We start from the raw sequence: 17,624 nt of genomic DNA on the forward strand, positions 1-17,624 counted from the left end.
AGCAACAGTAAAAATGACACAAACAGTGAGAAAGAGGAGCTGCTGCATCCGTATGTATCACCATATTGTCTTAATAAAGAATCAGTCTAGTTGTCTTTGCAACTGAAGTGGCAACAAGAATACCAGTTTGAAAGAACCCTAACCCTAATTCTTTGAAGAAATGGTTTTTCTCTGATATAAAAATATGCAAGGACCACCACAGTTTTTGCAGGATCCTTTTCTTGGGGACAGCCCTCCATTCCGAAGCCCCACTGTTCTGAACCATCCCCCGCTATGAAATCCCCTCACTCCGAAACTGATTTTCAAGTCCATATCGAGTTTCCTGCATCAAACACTGCCGCCCGCTCACCAGCCGCACTCGCACAATTCTGAAATTCGTTGTACTACAAAAGCTTGAAATGAACGTTCAACACATTGTTTTTTATTGAAAATATGTCACTGTCTTCATTTATTATGTATAAAAAGGAGACGCTTGTCAAGTCTTTTTACGCACGCTGTCCGTGGTGCTAAAGTCCCCACTCCCGGCCGCACTCGCACAACACGTATCCCCGGGGGGATACGTATTGTCCCCCCCCTCTGGTCAGACAGACTAGTGATAATCTGGCTTCTGGTCGGAGTAAATATATTAAATGCATTTATAAAATGGAAAGGTGAAATCAGTCAATCTGATTATTTCTTAACTGTGATATAATGAGCATATACCCACGGCTACAATTTTAAAGTCTTATCACAGCATATCACCAGCTAGAAGCAACGATGTAGGCCTATCCATGACAACAGTAAGCCGAGTGGAGCTGTAGTTGCAGGGGGAGGCTGGTCGGAGCAGATCTGTAATTGAGTGTGCGGCTGATTGGAGGCACCTGTTGATGAACTGCGGGCGTTGTCCCCGATATTCGGAATAGCGGGGCCTTTAGAAAAAATGGGAAACCCCGCCATTACGAAGAATGGAAGTCTATTTTCGGAAAGGTGGGGTTTCGGAAAGGTGGGGTTTCGGAAAGGCAGGGTGTAACCCCTTTGAGTGTATGGTAATACAATAATTTGGATCCACAGATATAAATTTTAGTTTGCTGTTCATAGCTAAGCAGAATGCTCAACATTATGTCCATACTTTTGAAGGCGACAAGGTAATTTAACTAGAAAATGTATGCTTAACTAGAATTGGTATTTTTTTCTGAGAATATTTCGGCAGTTATGGATCCTGGATCTTCTGATCTACACTAGATTCTTGAAAGAATCGTTTTGTTGATTATAAAGGTCAGACTATGTATCATTCATACAGTATGTAGAACACATCTATTATGAGAACACAAAGGATCATATTAGAATCAATCATAACCACCTAACTCAGAAAATACACCTGAAAATGCTCATATCCAAGCATGAATCCTTATTGTTCTTCTCTAAATTGAATGTTGAGAATACTCGTATTGTTTCACTCTCAGCTGGCCTGACACTGCTGTACTTTTAGCCAGTGATGCTTGTGTAATGGCCCGCAACCTGTTGACACTTTTATCAGCCATAGATTTTGGAAGGCAGTAGTCGCCATATGCATCATTGGTTCGCACTTTGCCAAGCATGATTTATTGGCTCCTGCAAAGGAAGTCAATGGCTAAATTAGCACTCTGACTGGAGGCGAAATTACATTTATGAGCTGGAGTTGTAGAGTGCTGCTGGACAGAAGTGGATATATCCTTGTAGTAGTTATGGAAGCAGTCTGTATTAAGTAATATCTCTTGTTCTCTGCATTTAAATGATTTTATATGTAGGATCTGATTATCAAACCTGAGCCAGCACTGGAATTAACTATTGTATTTCCAAATGTCTTTCACGACATTAAAAATTCAAAGAGCGCAGAAATGGGCCAAACTGTGTCAACAAAGTAATTATTTCTGTCCACACTGCCATTGATGTGTAAACATGGCGTGATTTCTTGCCTTGGAGGCTGTGTTTCATATTAGTACAATCTAGCAACTGATTAACTACCTGATTCAACAGGATCTTTGACTCCTCATCTAATTATAGGCTTGATATTTACCACGGGAAGGACAGACGACTCTCATCAAGAATCAGGCCTGCAATCAACAGCGGCTTTCTAATTACTAATTTATTCACTAGTCCAGGTTTTGATTAGATGTGGCCTGAGAACCTTTGCCGTTCAACTTGTTTAATAAGTTGCCCCTGTTAATGGTTGTGCATTTATACCAGTAGAACTGCTTTTTTGATATAAATTTGTACCCCCTGTGGTTGTACTCTTTGTTAAGCGATTGGAATATACACCCGGGGAGGCCAGAACTGAGCCTCAGGGTCTGCAAGGTAACAGAGTTAATTCACTGAGTTTCCTACTGCACATGAACTCTACGGGTAATCAGACTGTCCAGTCATGTCATGTCTCCCAGCAGAGATGTCCGATGGAGGTCCGGTGCAGGATTAGTTGTGCTGAAATAGTAATGAATCATTTAACAAACGGACAATCAATCCACAAATCAGTCTGTGATGGGTGCAAAGTTTAATGCTCTAAATACAACGGAACAGTGTGATGATTGTTTCTAAATTTGGGATCCTGTGAAAGTAGATGGTCTCGTCTTTGGCTCTGTCCTCGAAGCTGTAGCTAATTTAGGGAGTGCACCAGTCAAATGTGTTTACAACAAATCATTGCAGTTTATTCGGCCAGTTATTTTTTGCAAGCTTTGAAGCTTTGAAGGGGGGGACATTATGTACAATATCAGTTAGATGTAGGGCAGGGTGGTATGGCATGTCTCCATCATACTACATATAATTTTGTATATCTCTTGCTATCACTATATCACAATACGAATTAGGTCAGTGTTTGAGTGAGCTTAGATATTTCTTTAACCTTAAAATTCAGTAGTAGTATATTTAAATAACATAATTCTCAATTCTTTTAAGTCTAAAGCCTAAACTATGAAATGTTTACAGCCAGGAAGCTTCTTCCTTGTTCAGTTATATGTTCATTTGTTCAAATTATTCAGGTTTGTTGCTGCTTTGTCATGCATTCTGGGGGATGGGTCTAACTGCTGGTGTTTGCACTGGCACTCTTTTCTCTACTTTATTGGATGGTGATGCTTCAGGTAATAAACCTAGTTTGTGGTACTTCCTGTCTTTGTAATGTTCTTGGCTTAATAACGCCATCGTGTGCTTCATGTCGGATTTCAAGCTTTGTTTTGGAGGGTTTCATCCACTTCAGCGCCAAATGGGGCTTGAAGTTGCCAAAGTATCACCAAATCACTGATGTCTTCTGCCTTGTTTATCCACAACAGCTCCATTTTGTTATATTTATCTATTTATTTTTGTGACTGTTGAGCTGTCCTTCTCTGTGCTGGCTGGAAAAAGTTCCCTCAGTGAGAGAACTATTGCTCCCAAACAAATGTCCTCTGGTCAGTTGCTGAGCCTTGCATTGTAAACATTTGGGGCTCAGCCCAAATCTTGAGCGGTCCAGGGGCATGGTCCTTCGGGGGGATTTTTTTTCCCCTCCATTTATGGCAGCTGTTTGCACATTTTTCAAGTTTTTTAAGATATTAGAATGCCTGCAAATCTGTACATCATTTGGGAGAAACATGATAGTTGCCAGCCTACATCCTATTTTGTATGTAATTGTTCTCCAATTTGCTTTATCATTCTTAAACCATAACATGTTGAGGATGACTAATTGTTACTCCTGCCAACTTAAAATAGGCAAAACTTGTCTGATGTAACCATTGCAGTGTAGGAATTTGGCGTAAGCAGCATTACCAATTCTGAAACCTATTTTTGTTATACTATGCTGGAGTAGAGTTCACAGAATGAATCTGCTCCATTTGATGATCTGGGTTGCTCTAATCGTAAATTAAGGATCCCCAACAATGCAAATTAAATGTTGTCTTCAATACTCTTTCAGAGCATGAGCCCCTGAAGCCCACCCCGAACTCAGCCCCTGCCTGTTGTATGTTCAGGATTTATGGGCCAGCTGTGGCTCAAAGGTAGAGCGTCCACTAATCGGAAGATCGGCGGTTCGATCCCCTTGGGCGAGATACCAAACTCCAAATTGCTCCCATTGGCAGTTCCATCAGTGAGTGAGTGCATGTGAATGCTTACTGAGTAGCAAGTGGAACCTTGTATGGTAGCCTTGGTCACCAGTGTGTGAATGTGTGTGTAAATGACTGAATGCAATGTAGAATAAAAAGCGCTTTGAATGGTCGAAAGACTAGATAGGTACTGTACAAGTGCAGTTCATTTACCATTTAAGTAACCATCCTCACTGTGTCTATTTTGGGAAATCATGTGGCTGGTTAGAAATAGCTTTGTCTCTGTAATGTGATTGGTTCAAAGTACATTGTTAGGCAATATCACTGTATACTGGGGACATTTTCTACCCTGATAAATGTTATGTAGTTTATATCACTCAACCCAGCTTATCAGAACATCAGCAGTAAAATTACAATATCAGATTTATTCCCAAACAATACAATGCAGAGGTTATATATAACCCTTCGCGGAGACATATATCCAAGTTTGAACATTTAGAAATACAGTTAAATGTAAAATACCTACACCACATTTTGGCATGTATGGTTGTACTATATTACATAATAAGCACATATTTTAATTTTCACCTGTAGACTCAAAGCATATCCCTGTTGATTAGTTTCAGATTCTGACTGCTGTTCCTCTTTGTCCATCTTTTAACCTACTCAACTTGAAATATATTTTAAATTTTTTATTATAATTAGTTTTGACTGATGTGGGCTACCTGCAGTTTGGCCACAGATGATTTGGCCACTGTGGAGCTCCATTAGTTGTCTGATGTTGTTGTAAAACTCACATATCAAAGCATATAGTGCCAGACCTCTGTTTTGTCTGACAGATGCTGCTAATTGGCATTAAATAGAAAATGACCTACCTTTGTAGTTGGTTCATTATTGTGATTTATCACTTCAAAGTTAAAGTCCCTTTCATGCCGTTTTACATTAATTTGTTATTTTGTCCCCCACACTACATTGTGGTATTTTGCACACAGGTTTATATAATGTCCCTGTGTATCCAGACTTTGTATACACTGTAATGTGAGAAAGAGTGACATATTATCTCCATACAAATAGGGTATGAATTATGTATTTGCTGTATGTGTATCCTATGTTCCCCAAAGACTTGTATTAATCTCATCTAGACAAGACTGAGTTGGAATTCAGAGGTTTCACTCACAGCTCACTGATGTGCATCTACAAATATGAAATACAAAAATACCATCAGTACCACCAGTACGTAAAGCGTCGCCAATGCACAATGAAAATGGATTGTTCTGTTATGTTCAGCTGTGACACTTCCCTGAGGAAGAAAAAAATAAAAAATAAAAGGAAGCCTATGATTCTTAACATGTTTTATTCATTGGGTGAAAATGAAGTTGTTTAAATGATGATGTTACCATGGCACCCTGGTTTGGAAATTCAGTGGTATTGTAAAATATATTTATAAAGTCTAAAACTACAACCCAGCTGAGCAATTGGCATGAAAGTCTTAATCCTCTTGGTATCAATTATGGCTGAAAAAGTGGCTCGGTCTTCCCCTTATTCCCCACTCTCCTGGTAAGAAAGAGGCAGCGCTCTTCCCGCCTTTTACAGTCTTGTAAGGATTTCCCTCCAAAACTTTAATCTCTGAAGATGAGTTTCTTGAGAGATGCTGGGGTACACTCAAGGCTGAGAGAGAATATTGAATACTCTAATGTCAGAGATAGATGTTGAGAGTTTTCTGAATCTGAAACGTGGGCTGAGAATCACCATACAGTGCAGTAATGCTGCAAAGGTCAGGTCTATATAAAGCACAGATGTTTTTAAATGGCCTTGGCAGAGATTACATAGAAGTGTAGTGTTGTAGATGCGTATCATTATTTATTCTTAGGTCTGATTCATGTGTGTAGACTCGGTCTCCAACTATTCATAATTTTTATTAATGTTGTATTTTTTTCATTATTCATATTTTCTCAATGAGTAATCTTAAAGGGGAACTACGCCCATTTTCAAAATTCATACATTTTTCCTATGTTCTAAGACAGTGAAAAAAATGAGTAAGAAACTGGAGCGCTAAAACTCAACTTAATGATCACTGATGATGTCATCAAGTATTAGGGCTGAAACTACTCCATAGACAATGAATTGGTTCTTCCTAAACCCCGCCCCTTTTCACTCTGTGCTCCAATAACAGTCGATCAAGCTTAGAACATGGCAGAACCTTGGTCAACTTTCCCCTTTGCTGTTGTACTTAGAAATGCTATTTTCTAGTTAAAAATGTTGAAAGGAAAACCAAATTTTGAAGACAGTTACAAGATGGCAGGGGGACTGCCACAGTCTTCACGTACACAATACATTATATTTACTTGCATTTTATTTTAGCTAGTGTTAGCAAAACACTAGCTACCTAGCTAGCTAACATAAAGTTACATCAAGAGGAGTTAGCCTAAAGTCAGATCACTAACGTCAGCCAGGTTTGCTTCCTCCTTATTTCTGTGGTAACTAGGGTTGGGTACCGAAAGTCGGTGCTTATATGGAACCGGTACCTATACAACCAATACCTACCGGACCGAAACAAAACGCACATTATGGTGCCTCCTTTCTGTGCTTTTTTTTAATGCTATGTCTTCCTCTATTGGACATTACACATTACAGAATCATTCATTCATTAATTCATGCATTCATTCGTTAATTTGTTGAGTGTATATTCTGTTTACGTTTTAGTTTTAACAGTTTTTTAGTTTTAATAGAATATTATTGTATTAATTATTTAATATAATATTAATATTATTGTAATGTTAATTTGTTAAGTGTTTTTTATTTTATTTTAAAATGTCTAGGTATTTCTAATTTGCCTCAGCAATAAATAAATAAAAAACATTGTTTTTATTATAATTTAAAACTGTTATACAAAATACTCACACATTTCTGAAAAGTGGCCCATTTGTGCCACTTTTCCACCTCCATAAAAAAAACCTCATATTTTAAGGTACTGGTTCAGGCACCGTTTAAGCACCAGTACCGTTTTAAAAGTTTCCGTTCGGCACCGGTATCGGAAAAAACCCAAACGATACCCAACCCTAGTGGTAACATTAAAGAGATTTGGAAAAGGACAGATGCTGTAAGTTGGTTGCAGTCATATTTTTAAGATGAGATGAATTATCATTCAAGGCTGATGTTCCTTTGTCTATATTTTCATTATAAGGCTATGTGCTGCGACAAAGTAACTAATGTTTCTTCAGGTCAGCACTATGGTCTGTATTCAGTAATAACTACATAGTATTTTATTGATCACAAGAAGGGGAAAGGGGGGCACATACCTGAGTGGTATTCTTGTCAACCTCACTCTCTACTTCTGCCATTTTCATTGAGACCAGAAGCCTAAATTTGCATCATGTTGCCTTGTTCATTAAAGTTCAATATGAATATATACCTCCATGACACACTGTAGTCCTTGCTGTCAGCCTCTTGAAGCTATATTGCCTGATGCCAAGAAACTGTCTAATAAACACTGCGGCACCTGGCGAAGTGGAACTGGCATCAATATGTTTCTTTTTATCAAGCTTTTCTGACTTAGCAACAGTAACTAAGGGAGCAGAACTCAGGATCAGTCAATTGGGAAAGATGTTATAGATGATTCTTGTACCCCTTTTCCACCACATGGATCCAGTTCCGTTCTGGCTGCTGCACGTTTTGAAACGTTAAGAGCAATTTGACCAACAATAAATTGGTTCCCAGCTGGAACCAAAAAATAGCAGCGCGGACTGCGATGACATCAGTATGTGTGTCCTATTCTACAGGTTGGAAAGAGAGGATGGAGAAGGCAACAATGGAAAAGTCAAGTGAGAAATCACAAGAAAAACAAGAGCATGCAATGGTCTCATACGTAGTTGGTCCATGCTTATTTTTAACAACAATTATTTGTAATAAAAGAACAAAAGCCTGCAGGTATTCGGTGTTGCCCCAGTTGTTTACTTCCTTTGTGCACTGTACAACTACTTCTGTTGATTACACATCCTTGATTGCAGTCATTCCACTCAACATTGGCATTAATGTGAGCTGGTTTGCTTGATATCACCAAGGTTCCAAGGGTCCTGGTCAGAACTGGTTCAAAAATCAGAGCTAATTTGGTGGAAAAGGTGTATAAGAGCACCCAGGGAGATGGTCTACATTTATAGGTACAATTTGTGTTTGAGAACTGAGAACACTACATGGAAAGTACATACTGAAAATCTTCATTTAGGTGGTGTTCCCCTTTAAAAATGTTTCCAAGATATGAAGCAAAGGTCTCCAATTTTCCTGTTTTTGCCCATCTAAAACCCAAAGTTATTCAATTTACAATTATATAAAACAGAGGATTGCAGAATGCAGATCACTTTAACTATGAAAGGCTGAAACTAGATAATATTTTGTATTTCTTTTTTGAGAATGATTAACTGTTTGACATTATTTATGATAAACTATGTCAGCTGATGAATGGATTAATCAACCAATCAATTGAGCACTCATATTGACATCATATTGGTCCCATTTCTCCTGTAGCTAGTCTACAATAGTGCAATGTGGCCACTGTAAATTTTACAACCATGAATCACATTTTGAAACCGTGAATCAAAAACAACTCTGGGAAGTGGTTTTGGCAATGTTCCATACTCTGTATTCACACACCCTGTGTCTGGTTTGCCTTGCAGCTTCACTCAAACTCAGATAAAGGCGATGGATCCGTCAGGTACATTCTGAGCGGGGAAGGAGCTGGGACTATATTTATCATCGACGAGGTGACAGGAGATATTCATGCAACTAAGAGTCTGGATCGCGAAAGGAAAACACATTATGTCCTGCATGCACAAGCCTTGGACCGCAACACAGAGGAGGCGCTGGAACCAAAGTCGGAATTCATCATCAAAGTACAAGACATCAATGACAATGCACCCAAATTTCCAGATGGACCCTTTGTAGCTACGGTGCCTGAGATGTCTGAAGTGGGTGAGTAGTGCTACACAATAAACTGGACCTTCAAATGATTGTCCGACAGTAGTAAGCCTTTGTGTGAATGTGTTGAATGATGAAAGATTGGAGTGCTATTTTTGTTTGCTTTTTAGATATTCTTTATGTTTATAATCCCTTCTATCCCTGTGGTGCATAGGAAAATATTATGGCAATGCTTAGGACTACATTCTGTGTACATCTCAAATAGACTCATGGCCAAGTGCTGCTCCAAGATGTTTTAAAAGAAGGCATTAGTATGAAGAGCCGTGATCAAACATGTTATTACCCTGTGCAGCATTGTGCTTTGTCCTCTCTGTGATAATGTTCTCCAGAATGTTTGATGTTCTGTAAGCCAGCCGAGTCCTCTTTTTCATCTTTGTTTTCTGGTTGCTGTGATGGTTTCCCGGGTGGGCAGGTCTTTATAAAGCACTCAATAGTTCCTCCATAGCAATCCCCGCCATCGAGACTGTGGAGTCCTCCACATCATAGAGGAAAGAAAAGCCTCTATCCACCTCCTAAGAGACGGCTGCTACTAGTATGCCCAGCATCATGTGGCAAACATCTATTTTTTATTTCTTTATTGTACCGTTCTGTTTTTAGCTCGGGTGAACAAAAGCCACCCTTCTCTCAGTCCAGTGGATTCTGCCTCTCAGCACAATAGCTCGGAAGTATGGAGCTCAAATATTTCATAGCACTCCTTCAAAACATATGTAGGCTGTGGCCAAACATAAACGGTGGCCAAACTGTTGTCAGAGCGATTTTCCTTCAAATATATACTGTAAGGTGGTGGATATGTGAGTCTGACATTTCATTGAAAACATTCCATTTATATCTGTCTGTCTAAAATAATCCCTTCAGATGCTGAAAAGAAGTAGAAATACTTATTAAAAAAATACCTCCGAGAAAATGAACAGCTTCATCAGTTTCTTGCAGCAAGAAGATGGAAATGTGCAAAACCGATTAAATATGCAAACCCCAATAGACCTGTAGGCGCCCTCTTTATAAACAGTCAATATCTCCCTGGTTGCGTTCATGAATATTCATGATCAGACAGGCCTGACACAAATACAACTTTGCCACTCAGTATATTTGTTCCTAAGTTGGATGTGTCAAGTACATGTCTTAATCTCTTTCAAGGGTGCTGCACTGTATGTTCTGATGCTTTGTACGTGCAGCCCATTCGCCCAGAGGAAAATACTGGTATTGTACGTTTCTGCAAACCACAGATATATTACATTTGTAGGTTTTGTACGTATCATATCAACATTTTTAAAGTGACGTAGTATATTAACTGACTTAATCATCAGGGGGTGGAGGGGATGGTGGGTGGCATATCGCCAAGGTAAGATGCCTGCTAAGCTGCGGACCACTGCAGACTAATCATCAGGAACCAGTTGTTTTTTAACTGTATTTCTCAGCGCCTTTTTAGACCAAATGTGGGTGTTTTTTTAGTAACCTGTCGCTGTGCTTCCACTGGGAATGGTGCCACGAACAGCTGTTATTTTTTAGAAGAAGAAGATATACTTTATTAATCCCTGAGGGGAAATTCAATTTTTTCACTCTGTTGTCCTATACACACAGGCCCAAAACACACACACATGCACAACAGGACCCATAGTGAATTAAATGGAGAGATGTCAGAACGAGGGGGCTGCCCACTGACAGGCGCCCTGAGCAGCTGGGGGTTCGGTGCCTTGCTTAAGAGCACCTTGGCAGTGCCCAAGAGGCAAACATGTGCCTCTCCAGCTACCAGTCCACACTGCAAGTTTCGCCTGGATGGGGACTTAAGACGGCGACCTAACCGAAGTCCCTACGGACTGAGCTACTCAAGCCCCAACTGAGACATTGCTGCATTTACTGCCAGAATTGTGCCACCAAAACATTTTAGACAAAAACATGATGTTTTCCTAAACATAAGGAAATGGTTTTTGTGCCTAAACCTACTTCAGCTGGTTTGCAGTGACATGCAATGCCAACATTTACTCTAGCAATTGGGTTGGTATGTGGAATAATAATTACTGATATGTACTGTATATTTTACCGTAGAAACCCCCTCTAGAAATCAGTGTTACATTCATCAACCTCTTATATGGATCAATAATACGCTCTCAACCCAACTCATCATATACCACCTCTCTATCAGTGGACCTACAGGTATAAATATGATGGGCTAGGTACCCTACTGCGACTGAGATGAATGTTTTGGGACAGCATGTCAGTTTACACTTGTGACATGCATTGTGTCTTTTCAACATAGACATCCCTTTTCCAGGAAATGTACAGTTCCTGCTCATTACAGGCACAAAGTCTTTTTCAAAATAATCTTGCTACGTCTGTAAAACCCTTCATTTTTAGGTTGATTTCCTTAGGTATAGGCAACAAAAGCACATAAAAAAAAAACATCATGGTTTGGCTTACACACCCTAACAGAGTTTCTCTGACCCACCCACAACCCCTCCCTGTATAGACTCTCTTGCTCTTTATTACGGTAGTTGCCGCCAGCACTACAAACTGCTGCTGCCAAGTTCGTATCACACCGCCGAGAAGGATGCCTCTGTAAGTCGGTATCTCATGCTGACATCCAACGATAAAGCAGCAGTATCGGATTAGTTGGATTGCTGCCTGCTACCTTTAAAACTGACCCGCCCAGTGGGTATTATACCATCGTGGAAGGTGTGTCGGTGTCTGATGCCAACATCACTGACAAAGCAACGGTATTTGGGAGTGAGAATGGGCTGGGATCAAAAAGCTTGGGACAGAATCATTCTTACACAAATACTGTTTCTAGAAAAATAATTGGCTTAAAGTAGTCAAGTAGTGTACTTACATTGTGCATTTTGGGTCTTTTTATACATGTTAATAAAAGGGATGGTAATTCTATTTATTGATTTTTTTTCTATACTCCCATGATACTTGTCTTGTGGTAACCTATCTGATTATGGCTGGCTATCTGTGGCTGGTGCTGGGTGCACTTTATAATTATGGCGGGAAAAGAAAGTAATTTTTTCTCAATGAAAGGAAGTCTCATTGAAGCTTACAACAAAATGCCAGAAACGGGCCAATGACATGCATTAGCGAAACTTCGTGTTCCTCAGGCTAACTGTGCCTGCACACTGTATTCACCTCTAATTCATCTACTCGCACAACGAGAAACAGCCATAACTGCTAGTGATGGAGAAAGAAAACAAACTACTGTATTCTGTATTTTCAAACAATAGGAATTGTGTAAATGCCGATGCTGTCCATTTCCAACCGGGTCTCACTCAGAAGTTATTGAAATCTGGCCATGGGAAGTGACTTGTGGCATCAGACACTGACAAAAAAAAGCCATCCTTTAACATTGGCATGATACGCGGCCGGTCGCCATTATAGTTTATTAACTGTGCTTGGCGGCATCAGAGGGAAACCCGGCAAAAGTTTGAGTAGTGCAAGTGGGAGGGGTGGTGGATGGGTCCAACAAACACCCCTTTTTTCCGAAACCTACCCATGTGTTTTTGAGGCCTAAACCCAACCACGTGTTAATTGTTGGAGGGAAAAAAAAAAAGTCAATTTGCGTTGATGCACTGATGAAGTGTGTTTATTTTGAAAGAGACAGCATGCAAACTGTAAATTTCCTGTGAAAATGGAAGTGTCTTTTTAAAGAAGACAATGCATTTAACAGGCAGTACTTGATGTGGCATCCCAGAACGTTAACCACCAACACACCCAGGGTACCTTTCACGTCGTATCTGGACATGGAAAGTCCATGATCAAACGACGATATGTGTCGAAGTCAGAGTGAGAATGTGTTGCCATTTCATTACTTTATATTCATGTTATAAATGTACAAATGACAATTCAATGGTAATCTGCACGAGAAATTAAATAAAAGAAATAAAAATCTGTCATAATAATCATCAGCCTATAGTGATCAATTTGACCCAGACAGACGAGATTATTATATTCCACTGTATCTTAATGTAAGGTCATTTTAAGGTAGATAAAGGTCGTTTTGCTACTGTCAGACCAAAATATGTACTAAACTCTAAATGAAATGTTATTAGATAGATCAGGTGCTGTAATCTTCATCTGTGAATGAGTACATAATCAGGTAATGAGAATATTTACAGCCTCTATCTGTGTATTGGCATCCTTTGTTTAGTTCTAACGAGACTACTCATTTTAAAGTTTCAATATTGGCTGCAAACTTCATCATCGGTTGCACAAAAAGAATCAATCACCATTGATGACCCAAGGGAGGAAATCAAGGACTGTGAAGGGGAAAATAATTAGCCTTTTTTCCCGCCCCCTCTTTTGCTCATGTCCATTAAAGTAATTCCTCTTCGGTTCAGCGTCTGCTGCGTCAAATCGGCTGTAACAATCAACTGTCCTCACACTCCAGAGCACTAATCCCCCAGCATTTGTCAATACTGGTGCTCCCAAGTGCAGGAAGGGGCTGTCTGGGAGTGTGGCAACTAATTGGTTGTGATGTTCTTTTTCCTGTCTGAATTGATTAGCTGGGCACATGCCAGGTAGTCCACCGTTACTGTTTCATACATCCCATTCAGCGGTACGACAATATTTTTTAGAGTGCTGGATGAAAGGAGTATCCATTTCCAACTACTGTAAATCTCTCTGTTGAGATGTCTCTAAATGGATATGCTGGAGATGGTATCTCAGCTTTCCTGTCAACCCTTTCACTTCTGGGAAAATCACTAGTTAATAGAGGTTTCAAAACCCAGATGCAGAGGTTGTTGCTTGTTTAGATGAGCAGTTATGATTAAATGAGTGTTAATGTGTGAAAATTGAGCTGAAAAGCACACGTGGGTAAGTGTCAAAGCCTTTATAGACAGAACAAAAGAGATTCAGGGTTGCATACAAAGGATTGAACTCATACTTTTGATTTATTTTCCCCTTTTTGCCTCTCTCGGGTGTTGTTTCCAGTGGAAGTTGCAATCCATCACAAAATACAGATCAATTTTTGTTTTCAAATCAGTTTCCATATGTGATGGCAGGCTTCTAATCCACACTCCCTGTGTATTGACATCCTTCATCACGTTTAGATGACATCTTATTTCTACCCATTAAGTACTTTGCAAACTAATTGATATTTCATTACAGTACAGATGGTGGAAATTGTTTTCTTTCTTTTTTCATTTCATGAAAGTGGGAATGTAGCAAATGGCACAATACCCTTGACTCAGGCTGAGGGAGGATGAAGAAAACCTTGTGGTTATATTACACCTTCAGAGCCCAACCTTGATCTTTTAAAAGTACATTATGTCTTGTGGTTGTGGCAATGAGTCCAGTGAGGTCAGTAGAGATAGATGGATTGAAACCTAAAGGAGGTGATGAAAGTGGACATAAAAATGGGAAATGGTATGTGACTGGGTTCATAATGGGAAGGACGTTCTGTACATGCTGAACCAAGTCCAGATTTCACAGTGTCTCTGCATGAATTCAGGAGAATTCAGAATTCATTTTCTGGCACCCTCAGGTGCTCTCTGCGGGATGCTAGCATTTCAAAAGGAACAACCCCATTGTAAAAATAAAAATCCAGGCACAAAGTGGAGGGTACTGTACAGCTTTAAGGTTTTATACAACATTCAGAAATTAATACAGCAGCAAACAACTATTTGCAATGTAAACATATATTTGAGTAATGGCCTCCTGAACTGAGAGTGGAGTCACACTCCCTCTGTGTTTGTTGTAATTCTAGCTTCTTTGTTCCTTGTTTTGGTTGCAGTCCAGTTTTGCATATATGGGATGCATAGTACACTTCTGCAAACCACAGGTCCTCTAACATTTTTACATTATTGTGTAACAGATGTGTTTAAACTTAACACAACCAAACAACCCAACTGCCAGAATAGGCATTGTAGTATACGTTTCAGCAAACCATGGATATGGGACGTTTGTTGCCCAGGTGTCATGCAGTCCACTTTCCCTCCACTTTCTGATGATAAAGTCAGCTCACACATCAATTTAGGAACTTTGATAGGATACATATGAAACGTACAAGCTAGCAAGCTAATTGCCAACGCTATACACTGCACTAATACACCATTTACCACTGAAAACGCTGTCCCACCTCGGGGTGATCAAAAGGCATTAATGTGGAACAGTAATGCCAACCCTCTGATTCACACTTAAGGCATATTCATACTGGTACCTCAGCTCTGCATAGAGCTGAGGTGCGTAGCCCACGCATGTGTTCTACGTTGTTGTGAATGTTCATACTTGTGCGGTGTTGTGTCTGTGCAGGTACACCTCCAAAACACTAGTTGTTGGTGGGGTTTCTGTGAGGTGCTGGAGTTGATTCAAAACAAACCCAAAACACACATTAAACATGGCTTGATAGCAACAATTTCAAACTCAAGTAGCCTACACAAATTGGCTTCACTACAAGTCATAGCATTCACAGATAAAACACTTGTCTTTTGCTGGAGATATTTTCCCCACAAATACAACATGCTAATGTTTATAGCACAAGCCTATGGTATTTTATATTGTATAAATTAGCCTAGCAGCTAGCAAAGTTTTCCTCTACTCATATGAAGCCAGGAAAAACAGCAACATTTATCAAAGGTAATGTTACAAAATACGGCTCCATAACAACACACAAGATTCACCAACAAAACAACTGTCTTAATACTAAACACATTTTCCAAACAAATACTACACATAAGCCTATCGCATTTTACAATGTATAAAATAGCCTAATGACTAGCAGATATTTCCTCTACTCATATGAATCCAGGATAAATCACACACAGGACTTAAAATGCTATGTTGTGGGGGCTTTATTTTCTTCACAATTTATTGTTTCTTATCTGTGAAATAAAAGTAAAAAAAAAAAGCTTTGTTTCCACTGAGGGAAATGGTTTTCAGCTTATAAAAATAAAAAGGAGGTCTACGTCATTGTGACGTGTAGTTACATTTCTGGGGAGGTGCACTTCAGGCAACGGCGTAGGCCTCTGACACAGAGGTACAGTGGGTACAGCTTGGTTCGACACAGAAGTAAAATCCCACTTTAGGTCAACACTGTTAGCTGTGTCAGCACTGTAGCCCTGTCAGCAAAATTAGAAGGGCTAGCACAGCTAGCCGCCGCCATTTCGGCTGAGCCATCTTCATGTTTGCCTGGCTGCACACGGCTCTTATTAGAGGTGAATCATGTGTCCAGGCAATCCTGGCTCAGACTTTGAATGTTGTATGTTGCACCTTTATGGTGTCTCCCCACCTTCAAAGTCTGGCATTCCATCAATGTCGTATATCCTTGAGTACCTGATGTCTATTTTTTTTTTTTTTTTTTACGAGGTTTAACTATAAGAAGTCATTTTTTCAAATGTTATGGTACCACCTGAAAAAGAGGTTGTGTTTAAAGGGAAAAAAAATAACATCTCTTTAAATGGGATGTGTCCAAGAGCTCCTACATCAGCAGTGTTTTGATTAATTGTTTCATTTCCTGCACTTACAGAGGATTCATCATCCTTTTTATAAGCCAGCCTACAAATATTGTGTCAGGTGGTGGTCCCTTTGTGAGAGCCTTTGTCTAATAGTGGTTGTATTGTAAAGTGTTTTTACTCTCCAGGAAACCTGTTACATGAAAAAAGGTACTGTGACCTTAAAACCTGACCTTTGAGACCAGATTCCCAGCAGTTTTATTTCATCGGTGAAACTGATTTTCAAAGTTAATCTTTCACAAACACGTAGGTACACACTAGCTCTTGAATGCTCATTCTTTATTGAGTGGAATCAGACCATTTTATGTTGCACTCGTCACCTTAATAGTCCTAAATATATTGTACTTGAACACTTTAGCTGGAGTACATTTTGAGCAATTGAAAGCCCATTTTATAGTCTTTTAGGAGTGCATAATGAGTGCATTATCGGTCAGAATATGCACTGATATGAATCTGTTTCCACAGTTTGAAAAACCTGGAATATGAAAATATATAGTGTTAGAATTATACAGAACATCTTGCAGTCAGACTCCTCACTGTGCTGTACAGACATGTTAATAATATGAGGTCACAGATGAGATTTTTCTTTACTTGAGCTATTAACAGAGAACAATTCAAGGTTCATCAATTAAATTATGTACTAACTAATACGTTTTCCTAGACAGATGATTTGGAACCGACTCTGCTTCCATAGCAATCCCAGAATTGATTAAGTCCAAATAATTCCCAGTGCAATTTTCGCTGCAAGGCTGACAGACATTCAGAGTGCCGGAGCATACTGTGGACTACATGGTTCATTATGGGTGGCATTTCACTCCTGCTCCTTCAGGTTTTCAAGAGAATTAAGTCATATCTGGTGAGACACTGTGGACTTTCACATGTTTAATTTAGTTTTATTCTCAGAGGAAAACAGCAAAGCAAGTGTCCAGAACCTTTACAGTCTCTAGAATGTAAAAAAGAGCTCACGTCTCTTTACACATTTGTACTATGATTCTTACATATACTCATGTATTATATAAGCTTGCAGGGCAATTACAATGCACTCATCATGCAATTATAATGGCTTAATGAAGCCTGTAATGCTGTTTGAGCAACACTTGGAGTGTTAAATTGAACCACAATGGCTTTTACACAGGATTTTTAAATAACAGCGTAAATAATGAGCCATCCCGCTAAGTTTTTAAATCATTTG

General features: G+C 39.4%; 1 protein-coding gene across 1 annotated transcript in view; it reads left to right on the forward strand.

Moving 5' to 3' along the window:
* LOC117264879 (cadherin-18) overlaps positions 1-17,624 on the forward strand; it is a 129,573-nt gene that overhangs the window by 44,116 nt on the left and 67,833 nt on the right. Inside the window, exon 3 of the mRNA XM_078162634.1 lies at positions 8,693-8,987. Within this exon, the coding sequence (XP_078018760.1) occupies positions 8,693-8,987 (295 nt within the window). The remainder of the gene's footprint in view (positions 1-8,692; positions 8,988-17,624) is intronic.

Source organism: Epinephelus lanceolatus, chromosome 20, assembly GCF_041903045.1.
Source record: "Epinephelus lanceolatus isolate andai-2023 chromosome 20, ASM4190304v1, whole genome shotgun sequence".
Classification (NCBI taxonomy): domain Eukaryota; kingdom Metazoa; phylum Chordata; class Actinopteri; order Perciformes; family Serranidae; genus Epinephelus; species Epinephelus lanceolatus.